The sequence below is a fragment of the Equus przewalskii genome, chromosome 27, assembly GCF_037783145.1.
Source record: "Equus przewalskii isolate Varuska chromosome 27, EquPr2, whole genome shotgun sequence".
Classification (NCBI taxonomy): Eukaryota; Metazoa; Chordata; class Mammalia; order Perissodactyla; family Equidae; genus Equus; species Equus przewalskii.
This window is the reverse complement of record NC_091857.1, coordinates 33,111,726-33,131,076: the sequence shown is the minus strand read 5'-3', so window position 1 is coordinate 33,131,076 and position 19,351 is coordinate 33,111,726. Positions and strand designations below refer to the sequence as shown.

Sequence of the window (19,351 nt, the reverse complement as noted above, 5' to 3'; positions counted from 1 at the left end):
TCAGCCTCTGAGCATCCTTCTGTTTATATCCAGTGAAGTGGGGTGAATCTGTGGCACCAGAATTTAGGCCTCACTCACCATGTTGACTCTTTTATTTTAATCTCTGAATGAATGATACCAGCATTTTTTGGAAGTTTCTGCCTCATGGAGCAATTCCATATATATACGTGGAAATTAGTGTGCCAGGTGGTGGTATATAGGGAAGTAGAGAGAAAATGCTTTATTTTGTAAGAATTCATGCACCTTGAATGTTTAAGGGTTATCTACACAATTGAGAAAGGAGATAACTTTCAAACTAAGGTAAGTATTATCTGCCTTGTATTATTATCTTGCCCTTTTAAAGTAAATTCTCACTTTTTTCCTCCTTTTGAAAGCAGTACTCTTTCTCTCTCTCTTTTTTTTAATGCAAGCAATAGGTACCCTAATGACTTGGCAATTTATGTGACTCAAAGGTGCACCTTAGTTTGGATTTTTGTTGCTTCTCTAATAACCCCCCCCACCAGCTGTTACCTAGAATGGCCTGTCGGTTTGCAGCAACCTTCATTAAGGCGAGGTCAGAACTTCCAGCATCAGAGCCAATACTTTTCACTAAACTGGCCACCAGGGGCTGCTGTCAGAATGGTGTGGCTGAGCTCACCTCCCCAGAGGCAAGTTTACTTTTTCTACAACCAGTAAATTTTGTTAAGCTACCAATCCTGGTTTCAGAACTCAGGTCTCACTACACAGCCTCCAGTCACCAAGCATGCTTACGGCTGTATCCCTTCCAGCCAGGTATTACGTAGAACCTGGACTCGGTTCAAGACCTAAGATTAAGACTTGTGTGTTTTTCATTCAGTGCCAGTAAGCTGTTAGTAATACACCGATTCCACATATACTGAAGAACTCCATGGAACGCACTGGGGTTTGTGCCTGGGGAAAGTGCGGCCTGCGTTTGGACTGTTCAGGTTCCAGGCCTCTGGAGGAATGGTCCATGGCAATCAAAGTCTGGTTTTTCAGGGAGGTGTTCTTGCCTGAAGTGGCCTTAGCATCCCTGCCCGGAAGCAGACAGCATGAAGGGTTTTGCTGATCCAACTAAGATGTGAAACGCTAAAGGTATTCTTGGTGGTGGTTGGTTTCTTAATTTTTATTTTTTATTATTATTATTTTTTACAAAGCCTGCATCTTTGATGATCCCAGGATTAACAGCGGAACAAAGATACAGCGACTGTCGGAGCTGGCAGGGGCCTTAGAGTTTCTGGAGCCAATCCCTTTGTTTCTCCCTAACTTTTTACTTAAAAAAAATTTAAAACCTAAGAAAGGGTGAAAGAATGGTGCACAGATCCCGTGTAGCCTTCACCTGCATCCACCCCTCATTAATATTTTGCTACATTTTGATAAAGAAGGTTCAGTTTTTTTGAAAGATGCATATGTCACTGCCTTTAATTGATACACAGGCCACAGAACTAACTGTAAGTTGTTTGTGAGAGCGTGAAGCGTCTGCATTTTTGCTTCTAGGAGTTGGCAAGAGAGTGGCGCTAGTTTCCATTTGGCCCTGGGCTTGTTATTTGAAGTAAAACCAGTAGTCCTACTGGTTTGTCATGGTTCTGGATGGCCAGTCTTCACCTTACTAGGCTGTGGGCACACCCCATCTTCACATGGTCCAGCATGTATAAAATTCTTACAATATGACATATCTAAAAGTCCTAAATTTTGGAACTTAAAACATCTAAGCACCACAACTAGTTGATCTTTTATGCCCAACAAAGCGATTCTATCCTCTGATCTAGGAAAATTCCACCAATGACCCTTCCTGGATCTAGGATTTACACGTTTTCTTTCAACTTTCTGACTCGAGCATGGTGACGCGGGAACTTGGCTCTGATCGCTTGCTTCCATAAGAATTTTTTTTTTTTGGTAAAACTGTACATACTGTACAAATGCCATCGTGTTATTTATGTGAGTATCCGTCTGCCCCACTAAACCGTAATACAAGAGCATTTGAAGGCAAGGACCATATGTTGTTAATCTCTGTCTCTCTTTTCCGGTATTTTCCTATAGTAGGCATTTAGTAAGTGTGTCTTGTTTGAACACTTAAAAAGCATTTTGGCTTTTCCCTCTAATGTATTGTGAAACACTTCCTCTGCTCCTGTGTCTGGGGGACCCACGAGGCTTCGGGGTACAGGCCAGCGGTATACAGCCCACCCAGCTCGGACTGGCTGCCCAGTCCAATCCGACTCTGTCACCCCTTATTCAAGGTATAGCAGATATTTTGTAAATAACCAGGTTAAACAGTTTAAAAGAGTCTGCTGTCAATGTGCCTGAGGCAGACCGACAAGATGGAGCTTCGGGAGAAAGTTGGAAGAGTTTTATCTGTTACTAACGCGCTTTCCTGTTTAGAAACGACACCAAGTACACGCTGGTTGTCCGCCAGCTGCTCCTTCCCGAGAACTCGTGGTACTTTGGGAAACGCATGCTTCTTAGACCATCTCCTTTGAAAGCTTGTATGTGGCTCCGCCGTCTCCTTGCACGCTTAGGACAGTGTCCTGCGCCCCTCCCTGCTCCCCACCAAGGCGCTGTTCCCTGGGATTCTCTGAATTTTCCAGAGCGTCATGGTGACAGCCACTTGAACCAATGGACTTTTGCTAAAATAAGTGGATTAGAATAGTAAGCGCTCAGCCTTCTCTGAATCCTTCTCAAGACTGGCCACTTCTCTCTTTCCATGTACATTTTAATTTTGGAATCCTAGAGATGTTGTTAAGAGTTTTAACCGAGCATTAAACATTTGGGACTAAACAATAAACCTTGATGCTGCATCTTGAATGTCCCAGCTGAAAGGAATGTTCCAGTGTTCTCGTTTTAGAAATGGAAGGACTGAGGCCAGGACAAGCAGGGCCTCTTGGTGTCTCCCAGCTGGTCGGTCACAGAGCTGTTGGCCCAGTTCTGGGCGGGGGTCTCCCACCTCCACACACAGTGCTCTAGAGAGCTCGAGGCCAGGCCCGCAAGGGATGGGCAGATAGTTTAGGATGGATGGGGCCTTGCGATGTCCTCAAAATCAGTCCTGTGCCTGGCACTCCAGACCTGCTGCTCCTCAGCATTGTGGAGGCGGGGACGTTGACATCTGTGTGTGGGTGCGTGAGTGTCAGTGTGTGTGTGCGAGTGGGTGAGCCAGGATGCACCACCTCAGAGCGAGCCAGGCAGGGCCGCCCACAGGCGTTCCCACTTATACCCTGGGCTCACAACACACAGCTTTCTTGGCTTCGCAGCCCACGTCCCCGCTCTGTCAGAAGCCTGTTTGTGTTGGCCTGGGACAAATGGCGGGCGTTTTACACAGGCAGGCTTAATGAAGGCCCTGGAGACTTCGACGGATGTTGAACGCAAACCCGCGTGCCCTGTCAGTGGAAGCTAGCGCCTCTGGAGTAGGAGCCGGGTTTGGGCCCCGACCGGAGAGCCTCCCTCTCTTTCAGGGCTGTCCGTGGCTTTCTTTTGGTCTCCGCGCTTGCAGACTAGATTTCACCTCTAAAATGAGCCCGTTTGGCCCAGCAGAGGTGTGATGCCTATAAAACCAGCCTTGTTAGAAATGACTTATTCATTACCTCTGCTTTACTGGTCCACCTCAGCCCTTTGTGGTCTTCGCTAGTTGGCAGGTAAGAAAAAATGCAGTAAATCCGTGGCCTTTCAGAGCCTGAGCGATACCTTTCCATAATAAAAGGAATACAGTTTAACAGACATTTATTGAGTGCCCACTGTGTCCCAGTGCATGGGGGACCTAGAAGTGACAGTGACAAGTTCAGCTTGTGCATGGGGGACCTAGAAGTGACAGTGACAAGTTCAGCTCGTGAGGAGCTCCTATTCCTAGGACTTAGATATCTGATGCCTTCTGTTGTAAATCTGTCAGAGTTGCAGAGTTACCGTTCCAGGTCTGGTCCAGTGGCTAGTGGTGGATCAGGATGTGTAGACATTTATCCGTTGTTGGGCCCCAGTTGGGCATCAGGGGTGGCATGTGAGGGGCAGTCACTTGAGAGGGGGTGTCCCCAGCCGGCTCCGAGCAGCTTTGGGTTCTCTCTCAGCAGGTGTTGGCCACCGTCCGGTTTACTCTGTCCCCTTGTTCTCTTCTGTTTCCTGGGCCCTGGTTGCTCTCAGCCTCAAGTTTGTGCTAGCAGGAGGTTGACGGGCAGGAGGTGCGAGGTGGATGGGTTTCCTCCGTGCCCTCTGGGTGGACAGCCCCCGTGGGCGGCTCTGTCCTCTTGCTCTTTCAGGCTGATGCTGGTCCAGGTGCATCTTCCTTGCTGCTTTTTGATTCTCTTAACTCTGCCCACAGTTTGTAAGTAGCCCTTCTGTGAAACCCTTTTGAATATGTCCTCTCTTGCTGGGTGAAACCAGAGGGTGGTGAGCGGTAATTCACTTAAGTGATAAAAGCTTTGTTGCTTTGTGAAATGTCCTCATCTGGGCTTGCCTAAGTAGACCCAGTTGGTTAATGGCAGACCCAAGGTTCAAATTTAAGTTTCTTTTACCAAACATCCTACTCTCTTCCCTGCCCGCTCCATTTTTCCCTTCCCCCACCGCAGCTCAAGCCACACACATCTATTTTGTTACTATTTCATAATTGCATGTTGTATGGAGTTTATATCTTTGTGATGCCTTCGGTGTTTTGATGACAGTAAATAGGCATTGTCTGTGTTTCTGCATTTTGGGTTAGGTCCTGAAGACTGGGGGATAGGAATTAGAGCAAGGATTTGGGAGCCAGACAGGTTTGGTGTGGGGGTTCAGATTCCAGCTCTGTGACTATGTGGTGTGGGCATCGTGAATGCTCTCTGGGCCTCCATTTCCTCTTCTGTGGATGGTGCTATAGTGCAGAGGTGTTGCTTGGTGAGGATTGGGGTCCTGGGTCTGCAGCACCCAGCACTGTGCTCCATGTGGAGTGGGTGTGCGGCAAATGGTAGCTTTCATACCACGGCTGTAGTCAAGAGCCTGACGGAGCAGAACTTAAAATCATTCAGCAAGAGGCATTGCCAGTCACTTCTCTGTCGAGGTGGAAGGTCACTTGGGAAAAGATTTATTCTGAGAAATGACTTGAGTGGCCTCTCTTGGTGCTACATGGGTAGGGCAGGGGGGAACCCTGAGGAAAGCATCGTCTGGTCCCTGGGGTACTACACAGGCTGTCCCTCCATCTCCTCTGTGTGTGCAGGGCCGATCGATGGGGAGCAGTGGGCCGATCACAGAGAGGGCAGGGAGCTTCTGAGGATTAAAAGGGTTGAGACTTTGACTCAGTAAATGGAAATTTTTGATACGATGACAAAACTAAGTCTCCATATGACAGTAATTACTATAAATCTAAGCAGATTAAATTCCAACTAAAAGACAGGGACAGATTTCATTAAAAAAATCCCAACAATGGGTTGCCTAAAGTAGATACACTTTTAAAAACTACAAAAACCTTAGACTAAAGAAGTTGGCAAAAGACATACTCTCTCTTTCTTTTTCTTACTGTGGTAAAATATATGCCACTGAATTGTACACTTAAAAATGGTTAAAATAGCAAGTTCTATGTTATTTGTACAACCATTGCCACTATCTATTTCCATAACTTTTTCATCACCCAAACACAAATTCTGTACCCATTAATTGCTAATTCCCCATTCCTCTCTCTCCTTAGCTCCTGGTAACCTCTATTCTACTGTCTGTTTCTATGCATTTGCCTATTATAGATATGTCATGTAAGCAGAATCATACAATATTTGTCTTTTTGTGTCTGGCTTGTTTCACTTAGCATGGTGTTTTCAAGGTCCATTCATGTCGTTGTAGTATGTTATCAGAACTTCATTCCTTTTTATGGCTGAATAATATTCCATTGTATGTACATACTACATTTGGTTCTCCTTTCATCTGTTGATTCATCTGTCGAGACTTGGGTTATTTCCACCTTTTGGCCATTGTGATAATGTTGATATGAATGTTGGTGTTCAAATGTATCTGTTTGAGTCCCTGCTTCCAGTTCTTTTGGGTATATACCTGGGAGTGGAATTGCTGGGTCATGTGTTAATCTTATGAATAACTTTTTGAGGAACTGCCAAATTGGACCCCTTCTATTTTGAGAGTCAGCATCGCTAGAGTCACTCTGATGAATTATGATGGACCTAACTGGAGAGGAACATCATCGGGGGCCCCATGGGAGATCTTGCTGGATTGGTGCCAGAGTTGATACCAGGGCCAAGATGAGTGCTCTCAAACCCAGATGCGTATGGGGCAGAAGCGGTGGCATATAAGAGTCCAGCTGGGGAGTGTGTCCCTGAGTAATGAGTGCTACTTCGCTCCACCCAGTTATTGCCATGTGGGGAAAGAGTTTCCATTTTTTCAAAAGAAGTGGGAAATTTGATGTGAAAAGTCATAATTTTTAAGTATTAGAAACTGGTTCAAAATGGGTGGGCCAAATAAAACACATGCTGGGTTCATTTTGGCCTGTGGGTGCCCGTTGGCAGTGGTTGACCCAGATGTCTGTGGGGATGGATTGGTTTCAGTAAAGTGTGTCACTAAAGCTAAAAGCCCCTCCAGGTCCATTCATTCTGGGGTGACAGTGCTTGGGGTCAGTGGCTGAGCGTTATTAGGGGAAGCACAAAGGCAGGGGCCTTGGGAATCTATGCTAGGATACAGTGCTGTCTAAGGAGGAATCTGGACAAGTGAGGAAAGGGTTGGTCAGACTGCAGTGGGCCCGTGGGGCTGGGACAGAAACATCTGCATAGGGTACCAGTCAGGTGAAGAGGAACACACACGCCTCAAACCCTGCCCGACACTTTGCTCTGCTTAGTTCTGGTGCTCTGAACAGAAGTCCACCCCGAGGGTTGCTACATGAGCAATCCCTGCCTTGAAAGAGGTCAGGACCGAAACGAGTCATCTTTTGATTATAAAGAGGTGCTATGCTGTGTGCCTTCATCATGTGTGTGAAGACACTGAGTCAATGTGAAATTGGCTGTGAATATTTTGTTTGTAAAATTACTAGTAGTAAGAATTGGGTTGTTTCATGTAAATTCCACGAGAGTAGAAGAATGTCTGCTTCTGTTTCCTTGAGAATGTTTAGCTGAGAATGAGACACCCAGAAAAAGAGCTCGTGTTCCATGTCTTTGTGGATTCATTTTCTGATTTACCCACTTTTGGTTGCCTAGCAACTTACAATGTTATGATTGAAGCACAACTAATCTGATTATTTACAATGAGGCAAATGTGTCTCTGAGATGGAAAACCTGTATGTGTTAAGATCAGTTATTTGGTGTTTCTTGGGGAGAGGAGTACCAAAACACAAACAGATGGTAATAAGTATTTTGAATCCACCGCTGAATTAGAGCTGAAATGGGTTTCACCCAGTGAATCTTGTTAGGTGGGTAAATTTAGCAGATAAGACAAGTGACAGGGTTGCAATGGCTCTAATGTGATGGGACACAGTGCACTGTAGGTCTCTGATCTTAGTTGCATGCTCTGTAACAGATGTTACAATATGATAACTAACCATAGAGTAGCCACTTTTGTGTGTTTGCACTAAATGTAATTTTAAGCGCTCATTTCTTCAGAAGTTGGGATTCTGGTGTTCTTTTGGACGTTAGTGAATATAGAGTCTCATGCACTTTAGTTACCATTTGGTGTTGCACAAACTTGTTGCTGTTTGCATTTAAAAAAATCAACTTTAGTTATGATTTATATTCAAGAAAATGCACTCATTTCCGTGTAGAGTTTGATAAATGTATATAAACCAGTAACCAACCATTACCATCGAGATAGAGAACATTTCCAGTATCCCACAAGATTCCCTTTTCTCTTTCTCACTCAGTCCTCATTCACTCTCCCACCCCCAGGCCCAGCCTTGGGCAATCAATCACTCGTCCTCTTCCTATCGTTATAGATTAGATTGGTCTTTTCTGAAGTTTTGTTTAAATTGAATCATACAGTATATACTCTCTTGGGTCTTTTCTTTCTTGTTTTAAAATCGGCATTATGTTTTTGAGATTCATCCATGTTGTTGCATTTGTGAGTAGTTCATTTCTTTTTATTGCCAAGTAGTGTTCCATTGTATGGATATGCCATAATTTATTTATCTATGCATCTGTTAGTGGACATTTGGGTTGTTCGCATTTTTGACTGTTATGAGTAAAATTGCTGTGACCATTCATGTATGAGTCTTTGTGTGGACATGTTTTTCATTTCTCTTGGGTAAATACCTAGGAATAGAATTTCTGGGTCACATGGGAGGTGTATGTCTAATTTTATAAGAAATTGCTAAACTGTTTTCCAAAGTCGTTATACCATTTTATATTCCCACCAGCAATGTATGAGAGTTCCAGTTACTTCACGTCTTTGCCAACACTAGATATGGTCAGAATTTAAAATTTTAATCATTCTAGTGGGTGTGTAGTGGTATCTCATTGTGGTTTTAATTTGCATTTCCTTGTTGACAAATGATGCTAAGCATTTTTTCATGTGCTTATTGGCCATCTGATGTTTCGTTCTGGGCAGTGTGTGTTCAGATCTTCTCATTGATGTTCTAAGTTGAATTGTTTGTTTTCTTATAATTATTTATTAAAAACATTTTTTTTTATCCTTTCTGGTGAGGAAGATTGGCTCTGAGCTAATGTCTGTTGCCAATCTTCCTCTTTTTTTTTTCCTCCCCAAAGCCCCAGTATGTAGTTGTATATCCTGTTGTAAGCCATTCTAATTCTTCTATGTGGGATGCTGCCTCAGTATGGCTTGACGAGCAGTGTGTAGGTCCATGCCCAGGATCTGAACTGGTGAACCCCAGGCCGCCAAAGCGGAGCACACGAACTTAGCCACTCTGCCATGGGGCTGGCCTCAGTTTTCTTGTAATTCTGTTTTAAGAGTTCTTTTTATATTCTGGATACAAGTCCTTTGTCAGATATATGTATGGAGAATACTTTCTCTCAATCTATTGTTCATCTTTCCGTTTTTCTTAACATTAGCTCTTGAAGAGCAGCGGTTCTTAATTTATATGAAGGCCAGTTCATCATTTTCTTCTTTTATGGTTCATGCTTCTTTTGTTCTGTCTGAGAAAAGCTTTACCAGTGCCAAGCCTAGAAAGTTTTTTCCTATATTTCATTTTGGAAGTTTTGTAGTTTTAGGTTTAGGCCTATGATTTGTTTCAAGTTCAGGTTTATATACATGCAAGGTAAGGGTCCAGATTTTTTTTGCACATGGATGTCCAATTGTTTCACCATGATGTATTCAAAGATGATCCTTTTTCAAGTGAATTACCTTGGTGCTTTTTTGTTGAACATCAATTGAATATATAATGGTGGCCCTCTTTCTGGAGTCTGTTTTGTTTCAGCAATCTATGTCTGTCTGTATGCCAATACCATACTGTCTTGATTGCTGCAGCTTTATAATAATTCTTAAAATCAGGTAATATAAGACTTCCAACTCTTTTCCTCCCCAACTTGTTTTGGCTATTCTAGGTCTTTTCCATTTTTGTATAAATTTTAGAATCAGCTTATCAATTTCTATTTAAAAAAAGCCTGCTGGGATTTTCACTGGGATTGCATTGAATTCATAGATCAATTTGGAGAATTGATGTCTTAACAGTATTGAGTCTTCTGATCCATGAACATGGTATACCTCTTCAATTATTTAGAGCTTCTTTAATTTTTAATTCAGTGATGTTTTGTAGTTTTCAGTGTACAAGTCTAGCAAGTATTTTGTTTAATTTATCTCTAAACGTTTCAGACCCACTGATACCATTGAAAATGATATTTAAAAAAATTTCAAACTCCAAATATTCATTGCTTTAGAAATATACCCAAGTTTTGTATATTGACCTTGTATTTTGCAACCTTGCTAAACTCTCTTACTAGTCTAGTACTTTTTTTGTAGATTCCTTGGGGTTTTCATGTTGTGTGCAACATGCAACATGTCATTAAGAAACAAAGGCATGGGGCCAGCCTGGTGGCACAGTGGTTAAGTGCACACATTCCACTTTGGCAGCCTGGGGTTTGCCAGTTCGGATCCCGGGTGTGGACATGGCACCGCTTGGCAAGCCATGCTGTGGTAGACGTCCCACGTATAAAGTGGAGGAAGATGGGCATGGATGTGAGCTCAGGGCCAGTCTTCCTCAGCAAAAAAGAGGAGGATTGGCGGCAAATGTTAGCTCAGGGCTAATCTTCCTCAAAAAATAAATAAAAATAAAAAAATAAAGAAAGAAACAAAGGCATATTTACCTTTCTTGAGAGTGGCTAGTGTTTCCCTAGTTCTGTGGCTAATTCAGAAAGGCTGGCATTTGTGTGACTATAAAACATTCAGTTTTTGGTTCCACCTAAATTGAATTTAATTAGCCTGCAATCTTAGAGAAAGGTAAATACTAAATTCTTGAAGTTCAAATGTCAAAAAAATAACATTAATTAGAAAGTAGTTATGAATTTCATTGTGGTGTAATTTGATAGCAGTAGTTTTGTTTCCAATGATTTGGCTTTTCAAAGATTTCTGATTTCTTTTTGATGTGCATGTATCTGTATCAAGACCATCTCTTATCATTGCCTTTTTTGGGTTTTACCTCTTGATATACCTATATATCTTGTGGAAATTAAGACAAGAAGCCTTAACTAAATTGGAGTCAGGAAGGCCTGTAGGGGGAGCTCTCAGGCCCTATCACCCATCATCAATTACACCAAACAGGAAGAGAGGACACTTGCGTCTCTGACAGGAAGTACAGCTACTTTACTACTGAAGGAAGATTTTGCTTCCCACCCGGCAACAGCCCAGCCAATGAGAAACTTCAGAGCTGAGCCAGTGAGAACCATTGCCACCCTGAACTGTTCCTTTCCCTCAATGGACTTTCTTACAATCGCCCCTCCCTATGCTCCCTTTTTCTCTATAAAAGCAGTCCCCTTCCTTTGTTTGCTGGATTTGCCTGTGGTTTGCCATAGCATGCATATCCCAAATTGCAGTTCTTTTGGCTATTCCCAAGTAAACTTAGTTGAGTTCAAAGAGTTAGGTAGATTTGGTGGTGGGGGTGGGTAATACTAGTTATGTCAGCCAGTTTGCCTTGATAGAGGTGATCCAGACTTTTTCTTCAATAGCATCTGCACACTAACTTAGTGGTCATTAGTGGACTTAAGTCAAGAATCATGAATTAATTCCTTTTCCCTACATATGTTAGCAGCTACTTCTGCAGCTCTTAAGTCGTTGTAACTTGAGTGCATTAGAGAGGACATATCAGGCAGATTTGCATCGAACAGGTAGTAATTTTGACATGTCTTGCAACCAAAATTTTATTCTCCTGTCCGGGGATAATAGGGGCTGAGGAGGAGGCTAAGTGTTTACCATCTTTACTCAGTTTTACTTGATGGCTTAAAGTTGCATTCAACTATAGTGACTATAAATATTTAGGAGAATTATAGGTGGCATACAGTTATATTTCTTAAGAGGTTCCAGGTCTCATTTTATATCTTGCAGATTCTCTTTGTTTGGAGTAATTCTCTTGGTTCTAAGTCCTGAAAGATTATGTGGAAGAGGTACAAGGAAAAACCCCCAAGTGCCTTGCTTTCATCCGTTTTAATTTATTTTGCCAATTTGTGCATCTCTAAATATTGCTTTCAAAAACAAATAATTTGGACTGTTTAGTAACGGTAGACATAACAATGATAATGTAATTCCTTGAGAATCTGGCTCCCAAATTGTATGCAAATAAGAATTGATGATTAATTTTGGCAAGTCAGGCTGGCCTATCTGCCAAAGGGAAGTGTGTATTTGAATAGTTGGAGTGGATTTTCTTAGCACTCGTCACACTCTGTTGTAGTGGTGCGTGTACCTGTCTTTCCTCCTCTCTTGAGTCTGTGGTACCATTTTTGAGACACAGTAGATGCTCCATATAGATTTCTTAGATGGATGATGTATAGATGGCCAGTTGGATAATTCGCTCTAGAGGAGAGTCCTGCTCTGTTCCTCTTCTGAAAGTTCTCCCTGGTGCTGGCTGTTGCTTTCTGGCTTCATCTTGGCTTTCATTGACTTCGAATGGGGGATTCACGTTGCCCATCCCTGCTGAGTGACCGCTTTACTCTCTGCTCCAGTCAATGAATCTGGAGTTAGTTAAGAAACATTTATCTAGATTATTTTATCTCTCTATTTTTGTGATTCAACCTCTTCACCAATATGTGTCTTTAGCATGCATGGTGCCTTTGTGACATCCACCTGTCCTGGGGACTGTGATGAAGGAAATTCAGATCTGTTCACTTTGTGCCTTAAGGGTGTTGACCAAAGGAGCAGAGTTGGTTATACCTCATGGCCAGATTTGAGCGTTGGGGGTGTCTTAGTCAATCCAGGCTGCTAAAACAGAAAAGCATAGTCCGGGCGACCTATAAACAATAGACATTTATTTCTCACACTCCTAGAGGCTGGAAGTCTGAGATCAGGGTGCCAGCATGGTTGGTTCTGGTGAGGACTCTCCACCGGGTTGTAGATTGCTGTTTTGCTGTGTCTTCACTTGGCAGAGAGGGCGAGGGGTCTTTCTGGGGGTCGCTTTTTTTTAGAGTTTATTTTTCCTTTTTCTCCCAAAGCCCCCCAGTACATAGTTGTATACTTTTAGTTGCGGGTCCTTCTAGTTGTGGCATGTGGGATGCCACCTCAGCATGGCTTGATGAGCAGTGCTATGTCCGCGCCCAGGATCCGAACTGGTGAAACCCTGGGCTGCCGAAGCGGAGCACACAAACTTAACCACTTGGCCACGGGGCTGGCCCCCTGGGGGTCGCTTTTATAAAGGCACTAATCCCGTTCTGAGGGCTCCACTCTCACGACCTCATCACCCCCAAAGGCTCGACCTCCTAATACCATCACCCTGGGGATTAGGATTTCAACGTGAATTTTGAGGTGACACAAACATTCAGTCCGTAACAGGGGGCTACCTTTGTATGTTATTTATTCATTCTGTCTTCTTCCTCCACTAGAGTGTATATCAAAGCAATAATGGTGAACAGGGAACATTATGTATGATCGGTTCTTTGTGCAAAGATGGAAAGTTAGCGCTGTGGCTTCTGGTCACTCACTGCAACTTGACCTTTTCCGGTGACTTTTCCGATGCTCCTTAAAGCAGGCTCATCCCCTATTTTGTACCCCTCCTGTGGCCCTTCGTTCTTCCCTCTGGCACCGTCTGTCTTGTTTTGTCCTGGGGTGCTCCTCTCACTCTCCCCCCGTCCCTGGATTGTGAGATCCTTGGCCAGGACCATCCTGTTGTTTCTCTTTCTATCTCCATTGGTGCCTCATCAGCAGTAGGTCGATCACATTGCTGCTGTACATACCCCTCAGCGTCGTCTGTGCCTGTCAGCATACCTGTGGAGCTGAGTGTGGCTGCCTAAAAACACAAAATCGCACCGACTTCTCACTCTAAATTTGGGATCACTAACCTGAAGTGGACCCTGAACGCTTCCAGTTATCTTCCCTGCTTCCCTCATTTTCTCACTCTCCCTTCTCAAACCGCCAACACCTCCTTCCTCCTTTTCACTCTTAGTTGATATCTTGCTTCCTATTTATTGAGAAAATAGAAGGAATCAGAATATGACGTCACCAGCCCCCAGCACCAGGACTCCCACCTCCCTGTGGCCTTGGAGCAGGGTGGCGACAGCATAGATCAGTTCCCAGGGCTGTCCTGTAGGCCCTCGCGGCCAGCAAGGGGTGAGGGAGGGCTGCAGCCCAGAGCAGAAGCAGGACCAAGTGTCCCCAGAGGGCATGTGAGCCCTGCCCATCCTGATGGATGAGCGGCTCTGCTCCCAAGGCCGACCTCTCTGCTTGAGCCTTAGGTCCCATCCCCTCACCTGTTCACCTGCTTTCTTTTCTGGGTGGGACCATTCCCATCACCATAAAAAACATGCTGTGATTTCTCTTATTTAAACCAAACCAAGTGAAACCTGTTTTGACCCCATTCCTCTGTAGCCAGTGCGCCATCTTCTTTTTCCCATTGGAGGAAACTCTGTCAGAGTTTCTCTCCTTCCACATCCCATCAGGCCTCGCCTCCACCGGATGGGCTCTGCTGTGATGAGCCCAGCGGTTAATTTCAGCCGTCTTCTTCCTGCTCTGTCATCTTGCCACCTTCTTGTTGTCTGCAAAGACTGCCAGGACACTCCCCCCACCTTACACACTCATACACACTTACACACTTTATTTTCTTTTCCTTCTCAGTCTCCTTTGCAGACTCTTCTTCATCTCCCTGACATCACAGCATTGACACTTGTGTGGGTTGGATTTTGTCCCCCCAAAAAGATACGTTGAGGTCCCAGAACCTATGAATGTGACCTTATTTAGAAATTGGGTCTTTGCAGGTATAATCAAGTTGAGATGAGGTCATTAGGCTGGGCCCTAATCCAGTGTGATTGGTGTCCCTATAAAAAGAGGACAACAGACGCAGACACACGGAGGGGAGAAGGCCATGTGACATGATGGTGGCCAGGGAGCGCGAAGGATTGCTGGCAACACCAGAAGCTAGGAGGGAGGCCTAGGCAGATTCTCCCCGAGAGCCTTCAGAGGGAGCGTGGCCCTGCCAACATCTCTTCAGACTTCTGGCCTCCAGAATTGTGTGAGAATAAATTTCTGTTATTCTAAGCCACCTGCTTTGTGGCACTTTGTTATGGCTGCCTACGAAATCAGCACAACCTCTCTTTTCATCTATAGTCACTCCCTTGTTGCTCTTCTCCTGGCTTCAAATTATCAGCTGTAGTCTGGCGACGTCCATGGCATGGACTTCTCCCCAAAACTCCTCGCTCACGTGTCCTGCTCTCTATTTGTTGCTTTGGTGGATTTCTAATTGATTTCTCCAGCGTGACGTGCCCAGAGCTGAACAGTGCTGTTCCTTTCCAAACCTGCTCCTCCCATGGTATTTCCAACAGCAGCTCCATCCTTCCAGGTGCTTAGGCTAGAAATCTTGGGCTCATTTTTGACTCCCCATTTCCTCTAATGTCCCAAATATAATCTGTCAGCACATCTTGTAGCCTCTGCTTCAGAGTTCAGTCATGCACCGCGTAATGACTTTCAGTCAAGGATGGACCACATACATAACGGCGGTCCCATAAGATTAGTACCATATGGCCTAGGTGTGTGGTAGGCTATCCCATCTAGGTTTGTGTAAAAGCATCACTCTATGATGTTTGCCCAACGGTGAAGTCACCCGAGGATGCATTTCTCAGAAAGTATCCCCATCCTTAAGCTCCGTGTGACTGCACGTTCAGAATCCCATCCCTTCTCACCGTGCCCACTGTCACACCAGTCCAGGCATTAACACCTTGCTTCTGGGTGATTTAAGTGGCTTCATAACTGGTCTCTGCTTCCTCCGGTGTGCTGCCCTGCAGTCTGCTCTCGGTACTGCCCTCAGGGTGGAGTGATCCCACGGAGTCGGGTCACCTCACTCTCCTCCTCAGAACCCTCCAGGGCTCCCCATCACTCCCAGAGTGAAAGCCTCAGTCCTCGCTGTAGGCTCCAAGTTCCTACACTGTGTGGGCACCACTTCCCCCACCACCTCTCTGCCCGCGTCGCTCCTTGTCCTCCTCCTGGCTCGCTCCGCGGTCCTGACACTTCTCTCATCTTGCTCCCTTGGAGCCTCAGCACTTGCTCTCCCTGGAGCCCCTCTGAATAAATAAATCTAAGTGATATGTTTCTATCAGTTATATCTTAGCACCCCCCCGGCTCCCCTCCAGATCTTTCCTTAAATGTCACCTTCTCAGAAAGGTCTTCATCTACCTGAAAGGTCTTGCTTCCCAAACTTCTTTTCTCTCTTCTCTGCTTAGTTTTTTCTCCTTGGCACTTGGGTCTGTCTAACAGTCTATGTCTTGTGCTTATGGATTTTTTTATTATCTGCCTCCCTAACTAGATATAAACCTTTTGAGGATGGAGGCTTTGGCCCTTTTGCTCACTGCTGAATCCTCAGAGGCCATAAGAATGTCTGCCGTATGGTAGGCATCCCGTAATACCTGTTACATGAATAGATTACCAAAATATTTTAATTGAATCTCTTGTTTTTATGATAGTGTTTATTTTACCATTTTTAATGGTTTTTTTCCCCCCAACTTTTAATTATGACAGTTTTCAAACATGGAGAAGAATAGAGAGACTAGCGTAATAAATACGCCAAATGCCCGTTGAGTAAATTTAATGATTATTAGCACTTTGCCTTATTTGCTCCATCTGTTTTGGGAATAAATGATAGATATCATGACATATATACATTTCCAACATTAAGGACGTTTTCCTATGCCTCCACAGTACCTCTTTCATGCCTACGGAAACTGACTAATTCATTTTGTTGTCTAATATATGCTGTCCATATTCATATTTCCTAATTCTCTCAAAATGTCTTTTCCAGCGAATTTGTTCAAACCAGAATCCAATAAAGGGCCATTCCTTGTATTTGATGCTCTCTCTTAAGTCCCTTCTCATCTAGACCGGCCCAACGCCCCCCCCCCCCCGACCCCGCCCCAATCTGGCTTTTTCCTCTGTGACCTTGTCTTTGTGAAGATTCCTGTCCTGTAAAATGTCTCACCTTCGGGATTTCTTTTAATTGCTTCCTTCTGAAGTCATTTAACTTGTTCCTCTATCCTCTCTATTTCCTGCAAATTGGAAGTGATTTTTAAAGGTTCATTAATTGAAGTTAGTTGAATGAAATTTCATCTTTGAAGCTGCTTCTCTGTAGCCACATGGAGCTTTGGGGCATTCATACCCCTGATGTTAACTGAGGGACATGTTTTCTCTATTGAAAGGCCTGGCGTTTGCACGAAGGTGGCTAGGAGCCTGGATCTCTATTTGCTGTGACTGAAAGATGTCAATACATTCTATGCTTGGGATGATGACTCCCCTAACCCTGCAGGTCCCTGATGCCCCACTCCAGAGGGAGGCCTCTGGGCCCTCTGGGGTCTGAGAGGAAGTTGCACCCTCGGGTAGAGTAGAGACCTCTGTTCTGGGTTACAAAGGTTTCTGCCTTCCCCTCCCTGGACCTACATTTGGGGCAAAAAGAAAGTAGCTTTTGCGTACCCCGTTATTTTCCCTGTGTGAAAATTCTCCATCCCTGTTGGTGACCCGTCAGGCTGGTGGTGTTCAACTTGTCTGCAGGATAAGGCCGAGACTGAATGCTCTGTTATCTTATAATAGATAAGATTTGCTTTATGTTCTGTGACTTCTTTCACCTAGGGTCCCTCTCCCAGATAGGATAATGAATTTCCGTGTGAGGTGAAAGTATAAAGCTATAAGTTTTCTGTGAAATGCACAGAGGACTAGCAAATTACTCATGAACTAGAGCTGGAGGAAGATTTCAAGAATTTAGGATATAATATAGAATAGAAAGTATAATAATGAATTGTACTTATTTCCCTGGATCCTGGGTTATGAACAGTATTTTTTTTTATAGTATAAGCATACTTCATATGTTTATTGTCTATTGTATAATAGTTTAAATGTATGGAATATGTTAATCTAGCTTTTATTGGTCATGAATTAGGAAGTACTTGTATTACCAAAATGATATTTTAAGAAAAGTTACCGTCATCTAATGTAATGCCGAATTATGACCTTTCCATTTCTTTCTTTGTGACACAGGAAATCCGGGATCCTCTTATGCAGTGGCTGGGGAAACGTGTGGATCCTGAAGGAGTAATACAATCCAGCAAGGTCTCCCTTAAGTTTGTTTCATCATACACATCTGAAATAGAGATCACCCCCGCTGCTATACCTGTGGTGACTGACGTGGAGGCCTTCTCATCAGAAAACTTTAACTTAGACATCTACCGACAAAATTTGCAGACAAAGCAACTTGGAAAAGTAATTCTGTTTGCTGAAGTGACACCCACCACGATGAGTCTTCTGGACGGGTAAGTTCTCCCTCTGCTTAGAGGAATCCAGTTGTGTTTGTAGTTCTCTCCAACCAGTGCAAGGGGAGAAGGGATAGAGATACAGAACAAGAGTCTTAATAAACCCATTGGCAAGGTGGGAGTACCCCTGTCCCAGAAGAGTTAAAATGTTGGAAGTGAAATTAAAGTTCTTTGATCAAAGGTTTGTGTTTTAAAGAATGGGGGATTTTTGTGTTTTGCGACTCTTTGCCTTTAATGAGGCCTTTCAGAATGTCCATGGAAAAAAGAACATTATGAAAAAACATGTTTAACAGGTGGCATTATTGTTCAAGTTATCATTTTACTTTGGTGTTGTTATAATCAGTGTTAAACATTTAGTTTAAGATATTTTGCAGGAGTGTTAGGAGAGCAAATTTGAACAACATGTAGGCTGTGTTAAATTGAAATAAATTGGAGCTTTGTATTTTGAAAATCTGTTTTGGTATGTTCCTATCCAACACATTTTTTAAGCACTCTGTAATCCCATTTGGATGTTCAAAATTTACTCTTATGGCAAGCTTTTCTTTTCATTCCTTCTGTTTTATGGACTTTGATTAAAGCTTAAAAAATGGAAAAGAGATGAAAGGAATTTTTTAACTCCCAAATTAGTCAGTGTTAATTAATACTCTTATATTATGTTGAGATAGTTAGTTTAAAAAATAGGGTTCCAGAGGGGGTGAATAAGAAAAGCATCTTTCCTCAACATCGGACTACAATTTAAGGAATGTAAGATTCTAAAACAACCCCTGGATTCACAGTTTCTAGTCATTTTCACCTGTGGGACTGCACAGTTACATGCATAACTCTACGTGATAGAAATATTTTGTCTTTTCTTCTTGATAATGATTTCTGGAATTTGATAATATGTTGATTTAAAATGATGAGATAACTTTAGGATTTTCTTGACTCATATTCAAAGTCATGGAAATGGCAGTTTTGTGTAGATAGCTTGTAGAAAAAGCATTAGATGCAGGGGAATTGGCAGAATGTAGGGGGCAGAGCAGGAAGGGGAATATGAGCCGTGGTAATGAACGGTTCTTGTTACTGAGTTATTTTGTCTTGTCACTGGTGCTTTCTTCCAATGTTCCAACCTCTCCTGCCTCCACTCCCCTCCCCCCCACAATCCCTTGATCCCTAGCAGAGGAGAAAGCCTGTTCTTGTGGATGGAACAATCATTACTTGCTTCTATGAACTCTGTGATAATCTTTTTTACTCAGTAAATACTATATTGTATCTAAAGGGTGACCCATTATAATTACATTTTCTAAATAGAAAAATCAGATACGACATTTAACAAAAGATTTTAGGGGCTGGCCCTGTGGCTGAGTGGTTAAGTCCACGCGCTCCGCTGCAGGCAGCCCAGTGTTTTGTTGGTTCGAATCCTGGGCACGGACATGGCACTGCTCATTGAGCCACGCTGAGGCGGCATCCCACATGCCACAACTAGAAGGACCCACAATGAAGAATATACAACTATGTACTGGGGGGCTTTGGGGAGAAAAAGGAAAAAAATAAAAAAAAAA

At 43.5% G+C, this 19,351-nt stretch overlaps 1 protein-coding gene across 9 annotated transcripts in view; it reads left to right on the top strand.

The window, feature by feature from the left end:
- The window catches only part of HLCS (holocarboxylase synthetase), a 199,786-nt gene that overhangs the window by 46,040 nt on the left and 134,395 nt on the right, over window positions 1-19,351 (top strand). For all 9 annotated transcript variants that reach the window (XM_008519338.2, XM_070597628.1, XM_070597629.1 and 6 more), the window contains exon 6: window positions 17,539-17,810. In XM_008519338.2, coding sequence (XP_008517560.1) covers window positions 17,539-17,810 — 272 coding nt within the window. The remainder of the gene's footprint in view (window positions 1-17,538; window positions 17,811-19,351) is intronic.